We start from the raw sequence: 27,441 nt of genomic DNA, 5'->3' as shown, positions 1-27,441 counted from the left end.
GAACTGTAAGTATAGGGGTTAAAAAGTAAAGGTATAGGAATTATAATTGTAATATATGAAAATTGAAAGAAGATAAATGTATAGGAGTTAAGTGTATATTTTTATAAAAGTTGAGGACTTAAAAGACAAAGGTCCTCCACCGACCTTTGTCTTTAAGATTATATAAATAAATTAGCATGATCTGGTTTTTAATTAATATATTCGATGTTTAAATAATTGAACTGATTGGTTAGCCGAAAGTATTATTATAGAGATTTTTTTTGAGAGGCAAGGAAAGACGTGCCAACTATTGTGACATCGGACGCTGTGGCCAAGATCGACTACTCGACCGCCGCCAGCCCCTTGGCTCTCCTAGATCTGTGGAAACCCGACCTCCACCCGCCCGAAAACATGACAGTGAAATAATCGGTAAAACCTCGCCTCCCATCCAAGACGAACCGGCGCCACCCGTATTCGCCATTCACCTGGATGCAACAAAAAATAATGAGAAGAGTAAGAGTCGAACATATGTCACAAAGAACACCAAATTTTTCTCCAACCACTCCACCAGTACCTTATTGCCAATTCTATTATAGAGATAAAAAGTCAAAATTCTATGGATATAAGTAGATCTGATTTTGAAGTTTGAACTTATCATCTATTTATATTAATATAATATAGAATATAATAAAGAAGAAAAGAGAAAGGGTTGGTGGAAACCACCGACCTTTCTTTTTCATATTATACTAGGTTTATACCCCCCGCGCGCGTTGCGGCGCGCTACGTAGCGTTGGTTCAAGATCGCATTCTTGGCTTTCTTCATCTAAAGTGGATCGAGCGAAACCAAAATAAAAAATTTGCAGCCTGTTCCGGTGAAGATTCACAGTTCACCTCTTCATCACCGAACTCTTCTTTTGCGGCATATGTGTCACGACTCCACACGCATTCAAGACTAAAACACAATTAAGGAATTTATTATAAAATATAAATACAAAGTAAATGTTCATTGATACTTGACTATGAATATTATATAGAGAAAAATATGTACCTTGACCGTTGTCATTTGCGCGACATACAATGAAAACATATTTGATGAGCGGTATATGTGTAAGATAGTAAATGATCAAGGAAAGTGCACCGACAATGTCTTCTGTATCGGTGATTTTATCAGGAAAAGTATTGTAAAATACATACAATGGAGACGTTCCCAAATCTCCGTAGACAACTCTAAGACTTTGAAATGAAAGTTGAAGAAGCAAAAGCGCAGAGAATTTCTACATTGAATAAGGATTTTTAGCAAAACTCCCTTGGAACATAATAACACCATAAAAGATAATAACTTTAAACTTTTTGGTTTCTTTTAAAAAGACCCGTTTGCCCCATTAGTTGACCCGACCCGACTGTTTTGGTAGGCTTAAATATCATCATTTCAGCAAAGTGGTGAAAGGGTAATCCTGTTAACAATAAGTAATAGCAACTAAAAGTTCCAAAGCATATACTTTTTAGGGGTATGAAGTTCTAAAGCCTAAAAGAAAGTATGCAAACTGCAATGAATAAATGATCAGTTTTAAGCACACATCACAGTTTCTTGATCAGTTTAGTCAAACAGAATACCGGTACTGAGTCAACAAACATACAATTACCACAATTGGGATTCAAATGATTTAACATGAATAAATCCCCAATCAAATACTTCTATTTTCCAAATAAAATTGACCCCAATCAAGATCACATAAACAAACTTACAGCTGAAGTTGATGAATAAATTATTGTTTTCAAAAGAGTTGACCTTAATCAAGACAAACACACACACACTTACTTGCACCTGAAGAACAAATTGCCTTTTTTTTCCTTGTCTTCTCCAAACACCAAACCAACAACCTCCCTCCAACAAAAATGGCGAAATTCATTCTATTGTTCTATCTCTTCGTACTTGGAATCGGGCTGTCCTTGACTCAAGGTTTATCCATTCATTGTTTTTTATTTTTTTATCTTTAATATGTGTTTTTTTTAAAGAGTGTTCAACAAATCGCATACTGAATATATCTAATAATATATCTAATACTTTATTATTATCACCCAAAAACTAACTTAAAAAAAAAAGCAAAGTAATATAACACACAACTAAGGATTTAACTAAAACTATTTTTAGTTTTTACTTTTGCTTTTAACAAATTCAAATGACATGCAACATGATCCACATGAAATCATCAGTGTTTTCGAGATATTATACTATACATAAATATAAATACACACAAATGTGCTCTCTATACTACCTAGAGGAATTAATAATGATTTGTTTCCATAGCAAAACCATGTGCTCTCTATACTTCCAATCCAATACCACCATCACAAATATGTTATGTCACACACTCTCTGACTACAACTACAAACACCGACATGCCACCATAACACCACCACCACAACTCTATCATACCACCGTCTTCAACTGCCAATATCGCCACGCCGGAGATCTCTTCACCACCACACATCCGATCACCGCCAATAACCAACCGCCGCAACCTACATCTTAGCCGCCACCATTACAACACCACCACCCCCATTTCTCTCTATACATTCTCTCTACAATACGCGTCTACCACCACCGCCGGAAAGAGGTCCAAATCTGATCGTTGACGCCTGACGGCGACAGTGACACGATACGGCTGAGGCCATATTACCCAACTTTGGTTTTAAAGACCAGCAACGACTTGGTGTTTTTTTACCGGTGATGTCATCTATCCTTGACACTCGACCCATTCTCTCTCTCTCTCTCTCTCTCTCTCTCTCTCTTAACCGGATCCTTCCTAACACCGTCACCGTGCCTCTGTAAGTAGTGGTGTAGTACCTAGGTACACCCGCTACATCGACGGCTCAGGCTGATGACCCTCTTTAGGGTTTGTAGCCGGCAGTGGTAGGTGTACTCCAAGACTGGTTTGCAAAAAAGAAAATTTGCAGAAAGAGATGATATAGAGATTTAGAGAAGGAAGGACAGTGGAGTGGTGGTGTGTCTAGCGGTAAAAGCACCTAGAGAAAGGAGTGGTGACCAATCAAAACGCATAAAAAAGTGGGCGTCGGAAGACGCCAGAGCTCTGATCTAGTCTGATTTGGGAAGGAGGGCTTCCGTCGTCGTTTCGTAAGGTCGTTCTAAAATTACCTTTGTAAATTCTTCAGTTCTATCCTGTTACACACACTTCTACGTACCTCAGACCATGAATTAAAAGCAAGATGCAGACGAAGACTGACCTGAAAAACCCTATTCGTTCTAGGGTTTGCGAATCTGGATGATTTGTTGATTCCGCAGTTTTATTTTCTGATTCTTGTGTTGTAACTGAGGAAAAGAACATGGAGTATATACATGTTAGCCGAGAGGAGAAAAGGGAGAATGAGTAAAAGAGTAACTGAACAAAGGGAGTGGAAGAAGGAGAAACTCACCTCAAAGGTTGGACTACAGAGAATTGTTTACACAGATCTAGAAGAAGAAGCGCAAAAGAAGCAGGGGTGAAGACTTCTTTGTCGAGGGCATTATTGTCAAAAGAGTGGTGCACCGACATTTCGTTTTAAGATTATATAAATAAATTTATGTAGCATAAACTAAAAAAGAAAACAGATCATCGAAAAGCTAATGATAGGTTTATCTTAATGCAATGATACACAACAACCCTTTCCAGAACAACATTTTAAAGATTTCCAGAGCTTCGAATAGCGAATCTGAGGAAGGTAGGCAGGCTTCGAAGAGGCTCTTTCGTCCTCGTGTTTTATATCCTCTTGAGTCTTTTCACCTTGGGCAGGAGCCGCAAAAACTTTATTCGGGTCGATCACAACCTGTGGGACCTGAGTTGATGCAGGACTGGTAGCTTGTGATTGAACCATAATGAGTTGGTTAACCATTTCAAGGACCTCACTCATCTTTGGCCTGGAGTTGGGGCTTTCAGACAAGCACTTGTCGGCTATAATAGACAACTTTTGTGCTGATTCCAGAGGGTAATTACCTTCGAGTCTTGGATCAATGATTAACTCAAATCTGTCTGATCCTAGGTAAGGTTGCACCCATTGTACAAGCCTCTGCTCGTTGAAAGGCAACTTTTTATCAAATGGGTGCCTACCCGTGATAAGTTCATACAGAAAAACCCCATAGCTCCATACGTCAACCTTGGATGTGCGATGCCTTTTTACAAAGTACTCTGGAGGAGAGTATCCGATGTCTATGAATACTGGCGCTGCAGTCTGGTGACATTATATCGCTGAGATTTAGATATTTTATAAAGAAACTGAAGTGCCAACATGATTTTAAATGTCTAAAAAATGCTAATTAAAACATGTTCTTTCGACCAATTTCAAGCATATCGATCTTTTTACAGAGTTACTAAGGGGGAGGGGGTGGTCATCACTCACCACCCATTTATCATTCACAACTTCCAATCAAGTTTCGACACGTTATAGAGCTTTATTCCATCACTCACAACCTTTTTTAGGGCAGGCGGGGTGGGCACGCTATGGCAAAAGTTCACGCGTGGAAAACAACCAAACACCGCCACCACCTTCAAGTTTCACGCGTGAATTTTGAAACGCGTTAATATTATCACGCGTTGAATTTGAGAATGTTACCGTTGGATTTGACCGTTTGGGCTTATTTTTGACCGTTTGGGTTATTTTTTGAAGGTTTTTTTTTTATATAAAATCCACCAAACATTCCTCCCACTCAATCCAAAAAATCAAAAAATTCTCCAATTCAATTCAAAAAATTCTTCAACTCAATCTAAATAATTTTACAACAACAAGCAAAAGAGGTTCGGGTTCGAAGAAAAGAGGTTCGGGTACGAAGAAAACTCCCGTAAGACCCAAGGTTCGAGCGAATCTTGGCGAGCCGACGCGCTTTAGGTTGCAAGACGAACCCGACCAAGTTCCACATTTTCAAACCCAACAATATCCACCCTTTCAATCACAACCGTATCAAAACCAACCGTTCGTTCCACCGTTTCAACCTCACCAATTTCAACCCCAATCGTTACAATACTTTCAAACCCAATCCCACCAAGTCGACCCACTAGAAGATGACACCCTCATCCATTTTGCACGTGCGTATCGTGAACCACAACAAAATCTCGACGACGATGAAGATGACGTTCAAGAAGAAGAAGAAGAAGAAGAAGACGACGATGACGTTCAAGAAGTTGTCCCGTCATCCGTTCGGAGAAATTGGACGACCGAGGAGGAAGTCGCCTTGTGAAGGCGTACTTGCACACCTCCGAAAACAAGAAATATGCCAACGAGCAAAGAAAGGAAATGTTTTGGAGACGGGTCATTCTTCATTTTAGCAAACTTCTAGGTTCAACGGAACGAAACATGGATCAAATGACGTCGAAATGGACGGATTTGGACGGGAAAATTAGTAAATTCAACGGTTGTTTCATTCAAAAGGTACGTTTTTTTTATAAAGTTAAAACTATTTTTTTTAATTTTAAAAACAGAATTTTGTTTTTATAAAAAAAATTCAGAAAACGGATTTAAAAAAAAAAACTGTTTTTTTTTTATAAAAACATAAAAGTGTTTCTTTTTTATAAAAACATAAATTGTTTCTTAAAAAAATTCAGAAAATAGTTTAAAAATAACAGAAAACTGTGTTTTTAGAAAAACAGAAAACAATCATTTTTTTAAAAACCTGAATACCGTTTAAAAAAATCAGAAAACAGTCATTTTTATAAAAACCATAAAACAGTTTTTTTTAAACAGAAAACGGTCATTTTTTTAAGAACAGAAAACTGTTTTTTTTAAACAGAAAATAGTGTTTTTTTATTTTTTAAATAACTTTTTATATTTTTTGTAAAACCAAAATCCAAAAAGTGGAGCGAGCGAGGCGACTATCATGCAAACCGTCACCGAAGAGTATTGCCGACTCTACAAAAAGCGGAGTTTTCCACACGTGGCATGGGAGGTTGCGAGACGTCACCCGAAGTGGGTACCGGTTTATTTGGTCGACATGGGTGGGCCTACGGCTCCAAAAAAAAGAGGAGATCCGAAAAGATCAAAGACCTTCGAGTCGGGGAACTACACGACTTCCGCGTCGGATAACTTGCCCCAAATGAATTTAAACGACGACCCCATTCAAGAAGATACACCTACAAGGCCGCACCGCAAGAAAAGTGGTGATTCGTCAAGCAAAGGAAAGGAAGCGGTGGCGGAGTCGATCTTCGGAATCGAAGAGGCGAAATTGGCGAAAATAAGCGAATCCAAACAAAGAAGAGAAAAACTTGTGTCCGCAAAACTTGAACGCGAGCACGCTTATATGGGACACTTGAAAACGGTAGAAAGACAAAATGATTTAAAAATCTATTGTGAGCCGCACGCCCATCTCGACGAACCGTTTAAGTCGGTCGTAATTCAACAAAAACGCGATATTTGTGAAAGGTGGGGGTGGGAGATGCCATCCGTTTAATTTAAGTTTTTTTTTCCAATGTTTAGTTTTTTTTTTTTTATTTTGCTATGTAATTTATGTTTTATTTAAATGAAACTTATAATTTATAATTTTAGTGTTTTATTGTTAATCTATAATTTAAAAAAAATTAAAAAAATTGTGAGTGATGGAATTCCATCACTAGTGATGACCACCGCCACTAAAAAAGCTTGTGAGTGATGGAATAATGGTTGATGACATGTCGGAACTTGATTGGATGTTGTGAGCGATGAGTGATGACCACCCCGACCCCCCTTAGTGGAAATGACCATCACTCATAACACCCAACAATACCCATCACTCACAACACTCAACAACCCATCACTCACAACCCTTCAACGCGTGAAGAAATCCACGAGTGATAGTCGATGGTGGCGGTGGTGTTTTCACGCGTGATAATTTTCATCACGTACTGGCTAAAGTTAAACCGCCCCGCCTACCCTAAGGGACCATATTTTGTGCCTTGGTGACAAAAAAATTACATTTCTTATTAACATGAGTTCCAATACCTTGGTTTTGATATGAGTGATTTCTTTTTGCATTTGAGGCACACCAAAACCCGAAAGTTTAGCATTCCATTGATCATCTAGAAGAACGTTAGAAGACTTGAAATTCATGAAAATCATCTACAAGAAAGCAAATTTAGTGGCTTGTAACTTGTAAGATAAGCTTCTCCATTGATAAACTTTAGTATAGTGGGAGGGAGTTAACCTGAAATTCCATTTGTTCATGTAGAAATGTCAAACCACGAGCAACATCTTGAGCCACTTTCAGTCTCATGTTCCATGAGAGAGGTGTTTCGGATTTCGCAGATAAATGATCTCTCACACTTCTATTAACCATATATTCATAGACAAAAAGTAGTTTTGTACCAAGTTCATTATCCTCCGTACAGTAACCAATTAGTTTGACAAGGTTTGGATGCTCAACCGACCCACGAGCATTAATCTCTCTTGCCCGCCCTTTGTGCCCCTATCAAACAATCAAGATTCAAGATCAACCTTTCATCATCAACAGTAAATCCCACAAATAGCAAAGCAAAGGTAGGGTCTGAGGAGAGTAGATGTAGAGTAGACAGCCTTACCTCTATCCGTAGGGATAGAGAGGCTGCTTCCAGACCCGGCTCAACCTTTGATAAGATGAAAACAACACCTTAAAACTACAAAAGAGAGGCGTTAGAACCTGCAATAATTCATTGGTGAGCTTCACAGCCACCTGCATAGGATGGTCCAGGTCCAAACTCTTGATCACACCCTTATATACACTCCCAAACACACCCTCCCCGATCTTCGAAGCTGTACAAAAGTTTTCAGTAGCTGTTTTGAGCTCAGCAAATGTGAAAACCCTCAGATTGCTTCCTTTGTTGGCTAAATTCAAGACTTGTAACGTCTTTGCATGGGACCGACTAAAATCCGAAGCAGCAGTGTAATAAGTTGTAGTTGATTTTGTTTGAGTTGTTGTGGATTCATATGTGAGCTCTTCATCATCTTCCAACAAGGAGAAACATCGGCAGTGAAACACCATTGTTCTGTTCCTTCACTTGAAAATACTAGAATTCGAAAGAAACGGGAAAGTAGAAATAAAGTTGCCGACACCTACCTGTTGGGCCATGGTGTTTATCGAGCTTCACTTTATTATTATTTCTTTGTTGAGTAAATTGCCATCCAGCTTCCATATTATTTATTTGTCGACTAAATTTCCATTTTAATTCTTGTGATTTACCAAAAATGCTACTTTATTCCTGATACTTTTTTTTCTTCTATGGGTCCTTAACTTTTTTTTTTTTTTTTTTTGCCATTTTCGTCTATTTTTCTAACTCCGTTAAAAAAACTCAGTTAGTTTTATTAAATAGTTTGGTATTTGCTATTTCATCAATATATATTATATATAAAACTCTTTAATTGATAAAACCACATATTAATATAAAAAAAATCATTCTTCTCTCTTTATAGTCTCCTGTACTCTTTTCTTCTCCATACAACCCTCACAACAACCTCCACCGTCACCCACCACCGTCCACCTCTGCCACACACCACCGCCCACCTCCGCAACACACCACCTGTCACACCCCGCAAAAACACTTAGCTTATTCAGTAACCGCCGATTTTTTTTTCAATTTGGGGATAATGTGATAACTTGTACCCTTGACTCCGTAACTTTTCCTTTCATATTCTATTGTACGTCATAATTATGTATAAACAATTAACGCGAGTTACTACATTACTTCAATTGATTATGAGTATAGTAAATTATCATTATCCCAACCGTACACTCCCAAATTAATTGTGAATATAATAAATGAATTTACCTAAATATTACATACTGATCGCACACTACATGGCCGCACATATCAGTGTGCACACTCACAAGATCTCAGTCACACACACCATGGAAGCTCGCACACCCATATGCGTCTATCGCCCTGGCCGCACACTCCTTAAGCTGGCCCATTACAGACCAAATACTGAAATACCTCTCACCTGGACCGCACACCATGTGTATAAATACACATGTCGCCCAAATTTTTTTGTGTTGATATGATTACAAAAGAGTTTCAAGAAAGAATTCTCAAGGTACCAAATCTATGTGTTTGAACCTTTAAACACGTAAGCATGATGTTGGGTTCAATGATTGTTCACTTTGTATCATTTCTTTCACAAGTTTTACCATATTTTCTTCCTTACACCTCCAAACCCCCATATCTTAATACAAATACAAATTCTAAAGGAATGATTTAAATTTAATATTGTAACCTTTTATTAAGTAAATATGTCACATTATACTAAACTTCAAAGATAAGTATAAAATTATCTTTAAACAATTACCTAAATCAGAAACATTCAATCTCTATAAATATGTTTTTTGTACTTATGTGTGTATTTTATCAATATAACAATTAATTTAAACATATAACACAAATCATCAAAAAGCTAATGATAGTTTTATCTTAATGCAATGATACACAACACCACCTTTTAGAACAAGGTTTCAAGAGCTTTGAATGGCGTATCCGAGGAAGACAAGCAGACTTATGAACGTGAACACCCTCATTAGTCTTTTCACCCTCCACAAACACTTTCTTCGGCGCAACAGCAACCGGTGATGCAAGACTAGTAGCTTGTGACGGAACCCGAATGAGTTGATTAACCATTTCAAGGACCTCACTCATCTTTGGCCTGGACTTGGGGTTTTCAGACAAGCATTTGTTGGCTATAATACACAACTTCTGTGCTGACTTTAGTGAGTGAGTACCGTCAGTGGCGGATCCAGGAATTTTTCCCACCAGGTTCCTTTTGGTAGATTTTCACTAATTCTCACTATTTTTTTTAAATCATACAAAATTTCCACTATTTTTTTCATTTTTTTTTTCAAACTAAGGGGGTTCCCGGGAACCCCCAAAACACCCCTGGATCCGCCACTGCCGTCGAGTCTTGGATCGACGATTTGGTGGAATCTTTTTGATCTAAGTAAGGTTTCACCCATTCTAGAAGCATCCGCTCGTTTAAAGTATTGTTCGTTGTTTCCCAATCCGATCCGTTCCTACCCGTGATGAGTTCCAATGGGTGCCTACCCGTGATAAGTTCGTAGAGGAAAATCCCGTAGCACCATACATCACCCTTGGATGTGAAATGCCCTATAGACATGTACTCTGGAGGTGCATACTGCACAAATCCTGCAATCTGATGACATTATATCACTAAACTTAGACGTTTAATGATGAAAATATTAATTAAAACATGTTCTTTCGACCAAGTTCACACACTACATTAGCCAGATCTTTTTGCAGACCTACAAAGGGATCATCTACTCAAGAGCCTATATAAAGCTATGCAGTTAATATTACGATATATCACTGATATACTGGTGATATGTGATATATTGGTTATGGGTCACCTGGTGAGATATCGGTGCAAAATAGCGGTCATAATATCGGTACCAACATTATCGGCAATATTGACAGATATATCACCAATTTTCCAGATATCAATATCTTTCTTCTTAGTTCTAGCATTCGTCTTTCAATTATTAGTGTTTTAAGTCTTAATTGTTAGTGTTAAATGTTAGTGTGATAAGTCTTAATTAGTTCCTACTTGCTACAATTGTTAGACCATGTGTAGTGGTGAAGAATTATAATGCCCCCACCATGGGGCATTATCCGACACGTGTCATCCCAGTCAGCATGGGGCATTATAGCATAAAGTGGTGTAGTGGGGCATTATTCCAATAACCCCCTTCCAATTATTAAAAAAGGATAAAAAAAAAGAAAGAAAGAAAGTTGACAAATGTCGGACTAAAAGCAATTAATGCCTCACTTTTTGTCAAACATGTCAGAATCAATTAAAAAGAAACCACACGGATTGGCCAGTCAAAGTAAGACTCTTCCACCTTCAGCGTTTTAATTAAAACGCCAAGACCCATATTTTTGAAAAATAACGCCTAATAACGCCCCGTGTAATGGGGGTGGGGGCGTTTTAGGGCGTTTTTTTTTTCAATTTTTTTTAAAAATCACGCCTCACTACGGGTGGTCTTAGTGTTTTGCAAGTTGCAAAAGGTTAATTTGTTAGTATACTGAATTCTTAGTGTTAAATTGCTATATCTATAAATTCAGCATGATATTAAAATTACTGATATCCCACCGCGACTACCGATATCTCAAATAACGGTCCTTGACCGATATCCGATTTTTTTACAGCATTAACTGCTTAGATATAAAGTAACATACCTTGGTTGAGATATGAGTGACTCTTCTTCCATCAGGGCCTAATATTTGAGGCACACCAAAATCCGAAAGTTTAGTATTCCATTTATCGTCTAGAAGAACGTTAGAAGATTTGAAATTCTTGAAGATCATCTACAAGATATCAAAGTTAATGGGTTTGTAAGCATCTCCGTTTACAAACCTTTATTTTTCTTTTCTTTTTTTGGTTCAACGGGACTTAAGTACTTAACCTGAAATTCCATTTCTTCGTGTAAATATGTCAAGACACGAGCAGCATCTTGAGCCACTCTCAGTCTTGTGTTCCACGAGAGAGGCGTTTCTGATTCTGTAGATAAATGATCTCTCACGCTTCCATTCGCCATATATTCATATACGAAAAATAGTTGTGTACCGCCTTCCCTTTCGTTATCCTCTGCACAGTAACCGATTAGTTTGACAAGATTTGGATGCTCAACCGTCCCAAGAACGTTAATCTCTTTTACTCGCCATCTGTGCCCCTGTTGCAATACAATTACCAAGATTCAAGATCATTTACAAAACCGCTAATATCCTACAAAAATACACAAAATTTCGTGAATCAATCACAGTGTTGATGTCAAGTGCCGTATAACCCCTAACTTCTTAGAAAGAATACACATATTTTCATGAATAAATCATATTGTTGATCAATTTTAGAATGCACGCATCAGGAGCGCATCACATGATGCAGTGATGAAATTGCATCGCGTGATGCGATTCCATGATGCGGTCTTATTCAGCGCCTTATGCAGTTGACCGGTATTTGAACAAAGTGGACCATGATTTCAATGGGTCCGAGTGTTGGCTTAAATCTTATTTGAACAAATTAGACCATCGCTTGAACAAATCTTAGAAAAGATGATGAGATATATTTTAGAGTTTAAATGTTGACAAGTTAAAATATTATCTATTAATAACTTTTTGAAATTTTTAAATAGCGAATGGCTCACATCAGCGGCGGAACTAGCCCAAAAATTTAGGGGTATCCCAATTTTTTATTTTTTTGGACCAGGGGTATCCTTTGTATAACGGAGACGAAGTTGCAGGGTATTTTTACACTACGAAAACGGAGTTAAGGGGTATTTTTACACTACGGAGACGGGGTTGAGGGGTCGCCCATGCTACCCCTACTACTATTGTAAGTCCGCTACTGGCTCACATATGTGAACATGAGGCAGCTTTTGGGATCAAAACGCATCAGATCGTCACACAATTTTTAAAACCAAGGTTGATCTCAAATACCATATACAATATAACCCCTAATTTCCTAGAAAAATAGCCCCTTATTTCATGAATCAATGAAAAAGCTGCAAAAAATAATTACTGATCAGAAAACAGGTCATGCATAGTAATGTTAAAACCTCAAGATCTATTAACGTAGATTTTAAAAGACTTAAGTTGTGGCATGCAAAAAGGGTTAGCTGCACAACGTGTTGCCCATTTGCTTTTAGGATTGAGACCAAAAGTCGACATTTGAGAGTATAAAATTCAACTTCAATCAATTATGCAATTTAACTAAAATACACAAAAAGATAGGCTTTAGTTTGGTGACTATCGATTCGAGTGTAGAACCTGCAATGATTTATTGGCGAGCTTGACAGCCACATGAATCTCATGATCCAAACTCTTGATCACGCCCTTATAAACAGTCCCAAAATCACCTTCACCGATCTTCATATCAATGCAAAAGTTTTCGGTAGCTTCATTGAGCTCAGCGAGAGTGAAAACTCTCAGATTGCTTGGTTTATCGGCCAAACTCGTCCTTGCATGAATACTACTTGCGGACCGATTGAAATCCGAACCAGCAGTATAAAAGGTATCGGTAGCAGTTGATTTAGTTTGAGTTTTGGTTTCATGTTCGGTCTCTTCTTTTCCTTCTAACAAGAAGGAGAAACATCGGCAATAAAACACCATTTGTTTCTTCAATCATTCACTTGCATTCACATGTTTGGCTCCATAAAATGTTCCTAGAGTATGAGTTCGTGGAAACTAGTAGGAAAATGCAATGTGAAAGTTTCCTTCTTCACCAACCACGTTTTGACATTATTTTTTTCAAAGTATACCCATGTTTGATTTGACTTTGATTGATTTTAAATTTTAGAGTTAAATGCCATTTTAGTCCCTATGGTTTGGGTCATTTTACCAGTTTAATCCAAAGGTTTCATTTTTCGTCTGTGGGTCCAAAAATGTTTTATCTTTGCCATTTTAGTCCACTGGGTTAACTTTATCTATTTTTTCTGTTAAAGAGAAGGCACTCCGGTCATCATATATGGTCGAATCATTTCTCAAACGCGAGCATTTTAAACCAAGATCCGGTTAGAACCAAATCATTCCTAAACCAATACCAAAACAGTATCTCAAACTGTTGCCAAAAGCCCGGTTCTCAATTTCTACAGTTTCAAACTAAGTTTCGTTTCAGTCCTGGTCCATTTTAGACCGTTGCAAACCATGCAGAAGTTTATCAAGTCGAGTTTGAAAAATTTCCATTGTCGACTAGACAACCGTTGAATTTGAAAGTTAGAAGATGCAATTCAAGATGTCATAAAATTGCCTAGAAGCGATTAGCACCATCTACATGACTTTCCAAAAGAACCAAGTTCACGAGTAAGCTTTACAGGAACTGAAACAAAAGATGAGCGTTACCCGAATTCGACCCTGTAACACACTTACACGCTAAGCTTCTTGTACAGTTTGCTCTCCTTTACCGTCACCCGTAGACGCCAACCCACGAATTTTCACATCGTAGTACACCTCTTCAACTCTTCTCAAATCATACTTCATTCCTGCAATATATATTAGTCAGTGATATAGAGAGAACAGATAGTTTAGACTTATTTTAGGAAAACGAGATAATAAACGACTGGAGAAGTGATACTGCGTACCATCAAACTTTTTGCGCAAGAAATCATTCCTGAGATTAAGCAAACGGAATGATGCATGGAGGTCGGTTAAAAACTTTAAGACCTTTCTGGGACAGTCATAATCGCCAGCTGTCACTTGGTTCACTACATACCTAGGCTGCAAAAGATTATTAATTACTTGATTACAATTACATGTTACAATGATATAATTATGTAGCTCTAGATAACTTGAACTGTTTTCAGAAATCACTACAGAAAAGATATATAGAAAAATCAATACAAAAAATTTAAGGATTCAAGCTGAATTAAACACTAGCATTTTAGCGAAACATAAAAGACAAAAAACAGGTTTGGTGGGATTCTTACCAGTTCATTGGACATGAAACAAATGCCTGCGATATATAACTATATTAGTAAATATGCCACATGTACAAGTTATCATAAAGAAAGAAGATGCATCATCCCTACACAATGAAACCAATGCATGATCCGGTAAAAAAGTGTAGAGCATCAGTCACTCACCAATAAGATAGTCTTCAACATCAAGACCAAATTCTGAAGCATTCACTGTATGAGCCACCAAAAGCAATAAAAAGTTTTAGAACAGTTTAAAATACATCTAGTCATTATACTGCATGGATGCCAGGTCAGCACAAGATTAGCTCTTCATCCATGTCTACACAACAACTCAAGTATTGGAATCTATCATCATAATTAAAAAAAAGAGTAAACTTCCGTTTTTCTCCCTGTGGTTTGGTCACTTTAACGGTTTTGCCCCAAACCTTTAAAAATAGCCATTTTACTCCCTGATGTTTTGGTTTTGTTGCCAGTTTGCTCCCTGCGGGAGCAAAATGGAAAAACAAACAATTTGGATGGAGTTAGAGGCGGGGAGCAAACTGGCAAAAAAACCGAAACATCAGGGAGTAAAATGGCTATTTTTAAAGGTTTGGAGCAAAACCATTAAAGTAACCAAACCACAGGGAGCAAAACGGAAGTTTACTCTAAAAAAAAGCACAAACTGTGACTTACACCCTAACTTCTCCTCCACTTCGGTGTGTATTAGAAGCTCTCCTGTTTCTAGCCAATGCATAAAAGCAAACAGAGAGACCACCTGCTGCGCCTCGGTCCTCCAATCACCATGATACCTGTCAGTAAACGGAATATATTACAAAAACAAAAGCAAACAGCAATACAAACTAATACGTAAAATACATCTCCAAACTGTTTCAGTCACCTATAGTATTCCCCTGGGCGTTCACGAACAATTTCCGCAAGTTGACTAAAAAGCTCCTTCAGCACATCAATCTGCGTATTCGCCTTCTCTAGAACCTCTAATTGCAACAAAAAGATAAAATAAGCCCTAACATGTTTTAAAACTAATACTCCCTCCGTCCCACTAAATGTGTCTTATTTTGAATTTTCAAAGTCTTTATTTATAAACTTTGACTTTAATTATATATTTTTTGTGTTATATAAAACGTGATGAAAATTAACCCGATAAAAACCCTTGTAAAACACACTCAAATCATATAACTTTCATCAAGTATTATCTAACACAAACAAAATTAGTTAAGGTCAAAGTTTATAAACAAAGACTTTGAAAATTCAAAGTAGGACACATTTAGTGGGACGGAGGTAGTATCTCAATAACAAATTTCTTACAAATCAATAATGTTCACAATAATCAAATAAACCAGCCTATAGTTTTAACATTTCATTATAAAAAACTTTCAAATGACAACCAATCAGAAATTTCAACCCAAATAAATCATGTTTCACATGCATTTTAACCTAACTCGGTCCAATGTATCATCGCAGTATCCAATCGCCCTAAATTGATCGTGTTTTTTACTAGGTCTGCCAATTCTTGACCTATTAAGACTCGATTAAACCTCTTTAATAAAAAAGAACAGTATGTAATTTATACTTTTTAATAACTAAATTTAGGAGGCTAGACTCCATCATTTCTCCTTCTTTGTAGGGCTGTCCAAAAAGTACACAGCTCGGAGCTCGCTCGAATTTAGCTCGGAAAAAGCTCACTCGATACAGCTTGGTTTTAAACTGAGCCAAGCCGGCTTGGCTCAGTTAGAAAGCGAGCCTAGCTCGGCTCGTAACGAGCCAAATTGGCTCGGTTTGGCTCGCTTGGTAGCTCGGCTCGACTTAGCTCGATTATTTTACCTTTCATATATTTTAATATTATCTACATGTATTTAGGAGTTTAATATGATATCTATGGCATATTTGAAGGTTGATTGCCATGCTAATGAAGTAATATTGTATTTCGTTGACGTTTAAAACTTATTTTGTGTTGTTGAACTTAATTTTGGTTTGTAATGTGGTAAGGTGAACTTACTTTGGATATGTTCTTTTGAACTATTGAATAATATTTTAGACTACTTAATTTTGAGAGCTATGTATTAATTCTTCTTTTTAGAATCGAGCCAAACTAAGCCGAGCCACTCGGTTTAAAACCAAGCGGAGCCTGAGCTTAGATTTTCAGCTCGGTTTCAAATCCTAGCCGAGCCAGCTTGGTTTATAATCGATCGGAGCCCAAGCTTGCCCGTGAACAACCCTACTTCTTTAGTTGAACGAGTGGTAATCATGTTTGATACGTGTGTTAAGTGTTAACCGTGTCATCTCCAACAGATTTTGCCAGCCCAAGTTTTGCATATATCATAACACAAATTAACCGATTGCTTTCAGATAACATGCAATAGCATCATATCACATATAAAATTTAAAAACTAGACATAATGTGTAAAATTGTAACCTAATACCTTGAATAGGGCGAGATTGATGAATAAGAAGAAGGCTAGAGTGCATCATCCTCGTCGTCGACTCAATCTGCGTCGCAACGGCTCTGATTCGGTCACGTAAGCTTCCAGATTCTTCTAGACGGTGGCGGAACTCGTCAAATTGCTTCTCGACAGCGGCGGAGGTAGGGGATGAGTCGCCGGCTGCCATTGACGCGAACGAATGGTTACGGTGAGTAGGTTGTTGTGTGAGTATGGTGGTTGAGTTCAGCCGGAGAGAGACGGTGGCGGTGGTGGCGGAAATGAGGGTTTTGGGGTTAGGGTTTATGGAACGGTGGGATAGAGCAGTGGTTAATGTTATTAAGGTACGGGAAACAGACTTCATTGGTGTTTGTTTGCTGTTGGTGTGGGGCTGATTTTTGTGTTTTTTACTTTATTAGACGAGCATATGTCGGCTGCAAACGAACCAAACGTTCAGTGAATAGCTCGTGTGAAGTTTGATGGAAAGTTCGTTAGACAGTAAATTGTGTTTGTTTAGTTAAGCAAAAGAACATGAACAAGGATCGTGTTTGTTCATTTATGGTCGGGAGCATTTAGTAACTTGATCATTTGTGTTTATTTGTATATTTTGTAGTATATTACATCACATATTTGATGATATTTATGTACCTTTGAATAAATATTAAGTAAGTTGTATAATACATACCTTTTAACAATTTAGGGTTCATTAGTCATAGCCTTCGCAAATCGTAGTCTTTATCGACACCTACGTGTTCGTGTTCATGTATGTTTGTGTCCATTTTTGTTTATGAACACTTGTTTGTGTTTGTTTACATGCCCCTAAATGTTTTGGGCCTTGTCCGATGACACCTCTTGTACAGGCACAAAGTCGGCGCTGCTAAATATATTATAAAGTATGAACTACGAGAACTATCCTTGTAATTTAGAAAGTTAAGAATTAAATCCAAAATTTTAGAAAATCACATGTACTCTTGTCTATGTACTTTTTACTCTAAAATTTAACACTTAAAAGAATGAGTGGGTCCTAAAGGTAAGGGTATAATATTAATATATTCTTAACTTGAAGGACCTGATTTTTACGAAAAAGGTGATAAACTGATAATGTCATATATCCCCAATTTTGTAACCAAACGAACCGAACCCCAGCGTGATTTTGCCGCCATCACAACACCAATAAACCTCCACCGTTGACCGTTCCGATCATCGTCTCCGGCGAATGGATACACCTGCACCATCTTCAACCAACTCCCGTCGATCACCTCTTCGTTACTTCTATTGCAACTGCTTCAAACGATGTTGCCGTTGCTTCTGCTGCTTCTACTCTTACCCTTAAGGTTGAATTTATAAACCCTAAGTTTCTTATATATGTCGATTTCATCAATTCATAACTACTTATTGTCAATTCACTTGTTTGCGAGATCATAATAATGTTGAAAAGTGACTTGAAATTGCATAATTTTGGTGGTTGAAACCCTAACTTTAATATTTACGGTAGTTCTAGATAGTTCTTCATCATTCCAAAGTTATATGTCACTACTTCACTTGTTTGGGGAGGCAATAAACCTATTGATTTGAATTTGATTAATTTTGCTACATACAGTTATAGAAGGATTGAAATTTGAAACCCTAACTTTCTATATAGGTTAGTTCTAGATAGTTCTTCACCTTTCCAAAATTATTTCTCACTACTTTACGGAGTTCATAAACGTATTGATTTGATATTGCTTAACCGGTACAATCTAATCCTGTTTACTGCTCTTTGAGTAATTAGTAACGATTCATGCTCTTCGCTTTGCATTTTTTGTTTTGTGTAATATCTTATAGCAATTTACTTCTCATTGTTTCCAGGTTTGGATAGTCGAAGGCTTCTTAAATATGTTGCATGAAACTTGTGAGAACAGATGTAAAATCCATGGTGTAAGCAGATAATGGTTGAATCGGAAGAAGGTACACTTTCTTCTGATTGAATCTTTATCATGTATATAAGTAAATGATAGAAAAGATTATGTGTGTGTATGATTGTATATGAGTGTTTAAGATCTTTGTACTGTTAGTAAATACAATGATGATTATGTTCTACTGATGCTTGAAAATGAGTTCACTTTGACCTTATCCGTGTTCAGTTTTACCTTTTTTCATTTGTTTATTGTTTCATTATCAACTCATGTATCACTAAAGGTTGTTTCTTAAATTTAATATTAGTCTTCTAATAATTAAATAGGACATACTTCGCTTAAAATTGTTACACAAGTAAATTCATAAAAAGAACAAAAGTACATAACATGGAAATTAAAAAGGAAACAGTATCAATTTTGTTGTCTGTTGTAAAGCTGGCCATTCAGGTTTGAAGTTGATTCCAATGAGAAAACCAAACCCAACAAGAAAGAAAGATTCCAACAAAGATTTGAGGTTAAGCAAAGGTGTCAACAGTTTCCTATTAATATTTAAATTAATTTAGTTTAATCAGTTTACTATCATGATGCTTTAACACGTTAATGCAATAGCTAACCCGCTGTTAAATACATTTGTGCGGTAAATATATCTGGGCAAACGTATAATATTATTTTTGTAGAAAAACATAGAAAACTGTAGAGGGAAAAAACAAAAACTTTGATCCATGTTGCTTTGTAGCATACATTGTTAAAAACAACTCATAAGAGTCATAGTTGTAATTATGCTATTTGTGATAACCCTAAGGGTTGGTTTATTGATTAATATGTTGAAACAAGGTATCACTTTCCTTCGATGTCTTTCACATTCCATTCTTTAATTTACAATTATTCTCCCCAAATCCCACCACCACTACACCGCTGTCAACCACCCAACAACCGCGATGTGTCACATGGCCAAGATTTATCAACTTCTCATCATCATCTTCATTCAACTGATGCTCACCATGTTCACAGTCGTTAAGTCAGACATAACAATACAAGAATTTTACCATGAGGAACGGGATGCATTAATTCCATTCCGGGACTCTATGAAATCCGATTACTATTTGCACGGGAATTGGACCGGTCCACCGTGTCGGAACAATATGAGCAGGTGGATTGGAATTAGCTGTATTAACTCCCACGTGACCGAACTGACTCTGGAATCAATAAACTTGACGGGATCACTCCCTGTTGGATTCCTACAAAACGTTACGTTCTTATCGAAACTCAGCTTTCGCAACAATTCCCTTACCGGCGTCCTCCCGAACCTCACCAATCTCACGCACCTGGAATCAGTATTCCTTTCCGGTAATCGATTCTCGGGTCGTATTCCGTTGGATTACATCCACCTCCCAAACCTCATCGCACTTGAACTTCAAGAAAACGAGATAACAGGAACAATCCCGCCTTTTGATCAAGAATCATTGACTGCTCTCAACTTGTCGTACAATCGGCTGTCTGGACCAATCCCGGAAACGAAAGTTGTAGAAAGGTTCGGAAGTAGCTCGTTCGATCATAATCCAGGGTTATGTGGAAAACCGCTGGATATACCGTGTGTTGTTTCTCCTCCACCTTCTCCTTCAGAAAACAAGAAGAAACGTCTCAAAGCGTGGGGTATTGAGTTGATTGCTGCTGCAGCTGCAATCATGTTGCTTCTCGTGATTTTTTGTCTGTTTTGTTGTTACAAAAGAATTCAAGGAAAAAAAGAGAAGAAAGAGGCAGCTGGTATGTTGGATACACACACACACACATATAGGCTTTAGATCAAGAGAACCCCCCCGAGTTGTGAGAACTTAGAGAATTCCGACTTCCCGTGCGAGTTTTGCCACCATTTTTTGCACACACGTAGATGAAAACATTACAAACACAGCTGTAAAAAATCTGAACGGTGTTTTCAGCCTTTTTACGGCATCGTAAAAAGTTTCTGACATTAGCATTTACACCCATTGGAAGAGTTTTTTACGGTGGTGTAAATCAACCAAAACTATATTTTTTTGGAAAAGTTGATTCTTTTAGGATTTTTGGTAAAAAAAATTGAAAAAGCCTTCGTTTTGGCTGAGTTCTCTAAGTTCTCATAACGTGTATGAGTTTTCATTTTACCCTAACCCTATGTATATATCTCTCTATATATATAGATATATATGCGCACATGCACCTGAGGCGTTCGATGTATTTCAACAGTGAAAAAGTTACTAATTTTTTTTCTTTCTATGTACAGAAAAGCATCGGTATCCCAACGAAGGTGTTGGAAAGAAAGCTCAATGGTCTGGAAGTACAGATGATCAAGAAAAAGCGGCTGACTTAGAATTCTTCCACAATCATAAACCGGTTTTTGATCTAGATGAGTTACTCCAGGCGTCAGCTAAAATTCTTGGGAAAGGAACCCTAGGTATCACCTACAAGGCGACACTGGAATCGGGTCTCGTTGTTGCTGTAAAACGGGTCAAAGAAATAGATTCTTTGACCGAAAAAGAATTTGTACACCAAATGCATTTGCTCGGGAAGTTGAGGCATGAAAACCTTGTGGAAATGATTTCGTTTTACTGCACAAAAGATGAGAAGCTGGTTATTTATGAATTTGTTCAAGACGGAAGCTTGTTCGAGTTATTGCATGGTTAGCGTTTAATATTCTTTACAATTATCATATATGTATTATGTACATATGGGGGCGACAAATCGAACACTTTAGTCTAGGGGTGCTAAACGGGTCGTGTTGGCGGGTCCAATACTCCAACCCAACCCAAACCCGAAATTTTAGACGAACCTGAACACGACCCAAACCCAAAAATCATGTCATACATATGAACCCGAACACGACCCGAATATTCACGGGTTGACCGTTGACCTGAACACGACCCGTTCAACCCGAAGTATCTTTTTCCAGAAGTTAATTTATTAAAATAACACATATGTATATAATACAATTACATTTAAATTATAAAAGTTTATGTCAATTTCTCTTTTAAGTCATACATATGAACCCGAACACGACCCGAATATTCACGGGTTGACCGTTGACCTGAACACGACCCGTTCAACCCGAAGTGTCTTTTTCCAGAAGTTAATTTATTAAAATAACACATATGTATATAATACAATTACATTTAAATTATAAAAGTTTATGTCAATTTCTCTTTTAAGTTATAGTTATACCATAAAATACACACCCAATTTAATTTATGGCATAAAACATATTGTAAAAAAATATAATATAATATAATAAAAATGGGCTAAACGGGTTAACCCGCCAACCCGACCGGGTTGACCCGAACCTGACTCGTTTAACTAAACGGGTTCAACCTGAAATTGACCCGAACCCATTTAGAGTAAACCCAAACCCGCAAATTTCGTGTTAGGTTCGGGTCGTGTCAGAACCCTTACACCATACGAAAATTATCATTCTTTGGGTTGTCGTCGTCGTATCTAACCCATTTAATAAACTTGTTGGGTTGACCTGTTTAATTAGACGGGCCATTTTCGGGTTGATCTGTTTAACTTTAATCTGTTTAATTTAACAGGCCAACCTGTCATTGTGTCTAAGTAGACAGGGTTACGTGTCAACCTGTTTAACCCTTATAACAACCCACCAACCCGATTAACACGTGTACAGCTTGTCAACCCAATTGACATGCTTAAGTCCATGTTCAGGTTACATGATTTTAAGCGTGTGCGGGATAATGTTTTGCTGTTTTTGACACGAATATATACATGGGCCGTGCTCAAGTTGAACAATTTAACCCGTCAATCCAACACGATTAATATAATATCTTATTCCTGTTCTTGAAAATGTGCAGGAAGTAGAGGAATTGGGAGAATACCACTCAACTGGACAACAAGATTACAAATCCTAAAAGACGTAGCAAAAGGTCTAATCGTCTTGCACCAGTCATTATCTTCTCAAAAAGTGCCACACGGAAACCTCAAATCATCGAACGTATTAGTCTACTTCACAAACGAAACCGCACACGCCAAACTATCCGATTATGGCTACTTGCCACTTTTACCATCACTAAAGTCAACATTCGCAATCGGGAAATGCCCTGAAGTCATAGAAGGGAAAAAAACGACACACAAATCAGACGTTTATTGTTTTGGTGTTTTGCTGTTGGAAGTGCTTACAGGGAAACCACCAGGAGATGATAACCATGAAGATCTAACAAATTGGGTTAGAGGTGTTGTTGACTCTGACTGGTCAATGGATCTATTTGATTTGGAAATATTAGGGGAGAAAGATGGGCATGATGATATGTTGAAGATTGCTGAGTTGGCACTTGAATGTACTGAAGCTTTACCTGAAAGAAGACCTAACTTGACTCAAATATTGACCAGATTAGAAGAAATTCAGTATCGTCAAGTGAGCATAGGGGTTAACTAATTATCTCTTATTTTAATGATTTTTTTTTTTTATAATTGGTTGTTATAGTATAAATAAAAGACGTGGATGTAGAGTATTGGACAAAATAACACGATCTATATTGGTTCACATAGAGGTTAATAAATACACCTTTGGAACACATAACGTTACTACTTGTTTAAGCTTTTCACTTTACAGATGCGTTTACAACTTTCTCGAACTATTAATTTGTACGTATGTTGTTACAACTAGATCAATCTATATTCATCTTTATGTGTAAAAATTATTATTGCCTCTCTCCCATAAGTCTAAGCGTCAACACACACGATCGATTTTCATTCAAGTTTGAAGGGTATGGTCGCTAATCCTGCGCCAACCACATGAGACAGTTTCAAGTTGCGTGCGAGGCCATACCCAGAATTAACTAAATCCAACACTTGGTATATTTTGCAATCGGAATCGGCGCAGGCCCAAGAGGCGCAGACAACCCCTACGCCGGCAAGACAGTGGTTGATAGCACAAAGCCACAAACAGTACGACTGTCAGGACAGTCGGCCAATAGGCGCACGACAGGCTGTGCCCAACAATGTTGCACGATGAACAATCGTGCAAGAGACTAAAAGTACACAAGGATGGATGCGTGTCACCAATCATCATGCGCTGACCACTGCTCCATGATCTCCACTGAACTGCTGATGACAGATCAGACAACAAGGACAACTACCAGGCCACGTGGATTCATTTAGCATGCGCCAACTATCCTTTTGCCTGCAAGCACTAACAATCGTGCTCCAAGAGGCAAAGAGGATATTCCTTATTGTCGGCTTCAGGCCCAAAGCCCATCAGCCCACCTCATTCACAAGTTTCTTCGGCTATAAATAGATAACTTCGTCTACATGTTTAAGCATCACTCTCTTGCTCTCTCACTTAATACACACACCTTTATCCTCAAAACAAATTATTATTATCACGCCGGAGAGTGGTTACAAGCAGTGGCGGACCTAGGATTTTTTTTCATTGGGGTCCATCTTTTTGTGTTAGAATTTTTCACAACCAAACATTAAAACCAATAGCTACCTAAACAACACAACTACTACACATAACTTCAAAATTTTGTTTAAGCTTTTTTTTGAACGCCACTATATGTTGAAAGTCTTATTTGGTAATCAAATATAAAATAAAATCATTCGGAGACATTAAATTTGTCATTTTAAAAAAGCAAATTAGAGGATCAATTGGTGGTTGTGGTGTTTTATAACATTATAAAATTTTCGGGTGGGTCATCGTAGTGGGTCGGGTCGGGGCTAGGAAATAATGTAGCAGCATTTAGTGTAAATGAAACCACTACATTATTAATAACCATTTTTAAGAATCAAGTTATCAAATTGTGGTGATTAATAAGTTGCTTGAAACCAATAGCTACCTAAACAACACAACTACTACACATAACTTCAAAATTTTGTTTAAGCTTTTTTTGAACGCCACTATATGTTGAAAGTCTTATTTGGTAATCAAATATAAAATAAAATCATTCGGAGACATTAAATTTATCATTTTAAAAAAGCAAATTAGAGGATCAATTGGTGGTTGTGGTGTTTTATAACATTAGTTTAATTTTGATAGAAAAAATAAACTAAAAACAAGAGATGTAAGACTTGAACTTGAGACCTACTTATTGGAACACAAGGAGATTTACCACCATGCCATCTATCCTTTTAGTACTATAGGGTCCAACTAATTCTTTTTATGGGGTCCTTGAAAAAAATTAACATACCGGTTCTACTATTTTTTCAAAAAACATTGGGGTCCGTGGACCCCGACCCGTGTCATGTGGATCCGCCCCTGGTTACAAGGAGAACCTCCCTATTCTCCTCCTTGTAACGAGCTTCACGGTGTGCTGATTGTTTTGCAGGATCAACGCAGCTACCTGTCGAGGAAGGAAGAAAGTTAACCTTATTTGGACGAGACACATAACACAGGTTAACCCTCGGATTAACTTGGTGTTTCTTCAAAGTGTTTTCTCTATTTTTAGCTCTTATGGAAGAAATGGAAAACAAAATTATTGTCGTTATGTTGTATTGTCTTAGAACTACAGATAATAGAAAAAAAAAATGTTTTTCTTCTCTTCATATTTCTTATCTAGATATTTGTAATGGACACTCCAGAGTTAGTCAATGTATGTAGATTTTGATGCATACATGTAATGAGTTTTGAAACACCAGCATTGCACGTTAAAAACATGTTACGACAATGCACCAAACTTGCAAAGTTAGACACCATTGTATATGTTCTAATGCACGTGTTATAAATTTGTGCGACTAAATCAATTACAACATTTTATTAAACTTGCAATGTATGTCTTTTTGACGCACTACTGTTAAGTTCTAACACACCGCAAGGTGTACTGTCTCTTGAACCCTTGGGGGAGGGGGGGGGTTAACTCTCTAGGTATGACTGTTGTAATGAATTAGGCGACTGTTGATTACAACAGTGTATCATACTAATTACAAACACTGTTGATTTCTAAATTGTAAAACAAGACTTGCATCAAATTGAATAACATAAAAATATTGATCTAACAGTGAAATGTAAAAGAGTTATATTAAAGATTTTAGGGTTATTGGATTTTATCATCCCAAATTATTGGCTATTGGCCGCTGCCACCCCCAACTATCACTTTCACATCCGTCACCCCCAACTTAACACTTAGTGTGTTCTGTCACCAAATCGTTAACTGGTCACTAACTTTAGATCCCGTTACTATACTTTTAGGGGTGTCATAGGGATCTTAGGAAGGTTTTAGGGATCTTAGGCCACCCCAAATGTATAGTAACAGAATCAAAAGTTAGTGATCAGTTAACGACGTGGTGACAGAACGCACTAAGTGTTAAGTTAGGGGTGTCGGGCGTCAAAGTGATAGTTGGGGGTGGCAGTGGCTAATAGCTAATAATTAGGGGTGATAAAATCCAATAACCCAAGATAAGATTTTAAGATTAAGAAAGTTGATGAAAAGCATTTGTAATTACTTATCTTTTTCATTTTCTCTTTTGTTATTTGATACACATCTAACCTCCTATTATATGAATCCAAACGTTGGCCTGAGAGGGGTTATCTCCTCCGCAGTCAGGAGTACCGTGCATTACCCTTTTTTTTTTCAAACGTTTGTAAAAACATTTATTTTATCTTACGGCATTACAAAAAGTTTAGTATGTAACAAAAGAAAATCTTACATTCAAATAGATGCATTTTCTAACGAAAAGATAACATGCAGAAAAACAAAACTTATTAGTTTCATTATCATGCTTTTGGTGATTTTTGGTGACCCTTTAATTTTTTAAGTTTGGGCAGTTTGTCCGTGGGGTTAAAATCAAAACCCGTATGTCGATATTACAAGCTAACAGATTTTAAAATAACCGACTTTAATGCGCTAAACAAAACAAGAAAATCAAAACCCATATAAAAACCATCATTGTGGTGTTTAAAGGTGTTATTATGGTGGCGTCTTGGTGTATCTAAAAAGTGAGAAACGACAAAAGGTTTTCTGATGAGCGGTTAGTATTAACAAGATTATTCATGATATCAAGTCGTTTGGGTATTTATGGTACAAAAATAGATCTAAGAATAGAGTAGTGTCATGGAAAGATATGTGTAATTTCAATTTGATGCAAGTGGGTTTTGTTTTGGTTGACCGCTCCTATATTGGGAGTTGACGTTGTAAATAATACATACCTTACAAAAAATATATATAAAAACCACCATGTTTACATGTTTGATATTACATCCTCCTTTTGATCATATTATATATAGGGATAATAGCGAGAATAGCCATTGAATGGTCAACTTTTCAAAAATGGCCAACTCAAACGGCTCCACGACCCTTTTCACGAGTTCTGACACGACTTAAAAGAGCTTTCCTCAGCAACCGCTCAGCTTTTGACACGTGGCGACACCCTTTTTCTCTCCTCTTTTTTTTGGAGTAAATTGCAATTTTATCCCCCGGGATTAGAGCCAATTGGCACTTTGACACCCCAACTAATGAGAAACCATGTAATATTACCCCATGCCGTCAAAGAACTTAACAGTTCTGTTAAATGGTGTGTTAAATGACTATATTACCTTTTTCTTATTACCCCCTATGCTTTGTTCTACTCTGTAATATTACCCACGGTGTTAAATGACTATATTACCCTTTCTTATTACCCCCTATGATTTGTTGTACTCTGCAATATTACCCCCCGATGTTAAATATTTCTTGCAAACCCAAACCTTACCTCCCGCAGAAAAATTGCAAGAAATATTGCAGAGTCTTGCACAATAGGTCCATTTATGCCGTATAATCAGATTGCG

General features: G+C 37.3%; 4 protein-coding genes across 9 annotated transcripts; 1 reads left to right on the top strand and 3 right to left on the bottom strand.

The window, feature by feature from the left end:
- Positions 1-12: 12 nt before the first annotated feature.
- Positions 13-8,087, bottom strand: LOC110881487 (serine/threonine-protein kinase PCRK1). 5 transcript variants are annotated; one of them, XR_004863393.1, is made up of 8 exons: positions 7,616-8,087; positions 7,145-7,405; positions 6,943-7,059; positions 3,415-4,206; positions 3,226-3,310; positions 1,028-1,253; positions 707-931; positions 13-464 (listed from the first exon to the last, which is right to left on the bottom strand). XR_004863393.1 is itself a non-coding variant. In XM_022129726.2 (4 exons), exons 1-4 carry the CDS (start codon positions 7,955-7,957, stop codon positions 3,619-3,621), a joined length of 1,308 nt encoding a protein of 435 aa, XP_021985418.1. In that variant the 5' UTR covers positions 7,958-8,087; the 3' UTR covers positions 2,105-3,618. The 5 variants fall into 5 exon arrangements, 1 of the variants encoding a protein (XP_021985418.1); XR_002559755.2 differs by lacking the exon at positions 13-464 and having other exon boundaries at positions 584-931; XR_004863396.1 differs by lacking the exons at positions 13-464; positions 707-931; positions 1,028-1,253 and adding an exon at positions 2,105-3,160.
- Positions 8,088-9,669: 1,582 nt separating this feature from the next.
- LOC110881475 (serine/threonine-protein kinase PCRK2) lies at positions 9,670-13,542 on the bottom strand. Of its 2 annotated transcripts, none has more exons than XM_022129721.2 (4): positions 12,744-13,339; positions 11,384-11,650; positions 11,157-11,285; positions 9,670-10,113 (listed from the first exon to the last, which is right to left on the bottom strand). In XM_022129721.2, exons 1-4 carry the CDS (start codon positions 13,083-13,085, stop codon positions 9,802-9,804), a joined length of 1,050 nt encoding a protein of 349 aa, XP_021985413.1. In that variant the 5' UTR covers positions 13,086-13,339; the 3' UTR covers positions 9,670-9,801. The 2 variants fall into 2 exon arrangements, with proteins under 2 accessions (XP_021985413.1, XP_035831552.1); XM_035975659.1 differs by having other exon boundaries at positions 9,974-10,106; positions 12,744-13,542.
- Positions 13,543-13,646: 104 nt separating this feature from the next.
- LOC110881466 (translin) lies at positions 13,647-17,209 on the bottom strand. Its single transcript, XM_022129715.2, has 7 exons — positions 16,810-17,209; positions 15,267-15,363; positions 15,062-15,177; positions 14,555-14,599; positions 14,399-14,424; positions 14,054-14,189; positions 13,647-13,954 (listed from the first exon to the last, which is right to left on the bottom strand). Exons 1-7 carry the CDS (start codon positions 17,168-17,170, stop codon positions 13,845-13,847), a joined length of 891 nt encoding a protein of 296 aa, XP_021985407.1. The 5' UTR covers positions 17,171-17,209; the 3' UTR covers positions 13,647-13,844.
- Positions 17,210-17,899: 690 nt separating this feature from the next.
- On the top strand, positions 17,900-23,254 carry LOC110881461 (leucine-rich repeat receptor-like protein kinase PXC1). Its single transcript, XM_022129713.2, has 5 exons — positions 17,900-18,140; positions 18,655-18,753; positions 19,713-20,465; positions 20,959-21,354; positions 22,535-23,254. Exons 2-5 carry the CDS (start codon positions 18,735-18,737, stop codon positions 23,113-23,115), a joined length of 1,749 nt encoding a protein of 582 aa, XP_021985405.1. The 5' UTR covers positions 17,900-18,140; positions 18,655-18,734; the 3' UTR covers positions 23,116-23,254.
- The last annotated feature ends 4,187 nt before the right edge of the window (positions 23,255-27,441 follow it).

Source organism: Helianthus annuus, chromosome 1 (genome assembly GCF_002127325.2).
Source record: "Helianthus annuus cultivar XRQ/B chromosome 1, HanXRQr2.0-SUNRISE, whole genome shotgun sequence".
NCBI lineage: Eukaryota > Viridiplantae > Streptophyta > Magnoliopsida > Asterales > Asteraceae > Helianthus > Helianthus annuus.
This window is presented reverse-complemented; position numbering and strand designations above follow the sequence as displayed.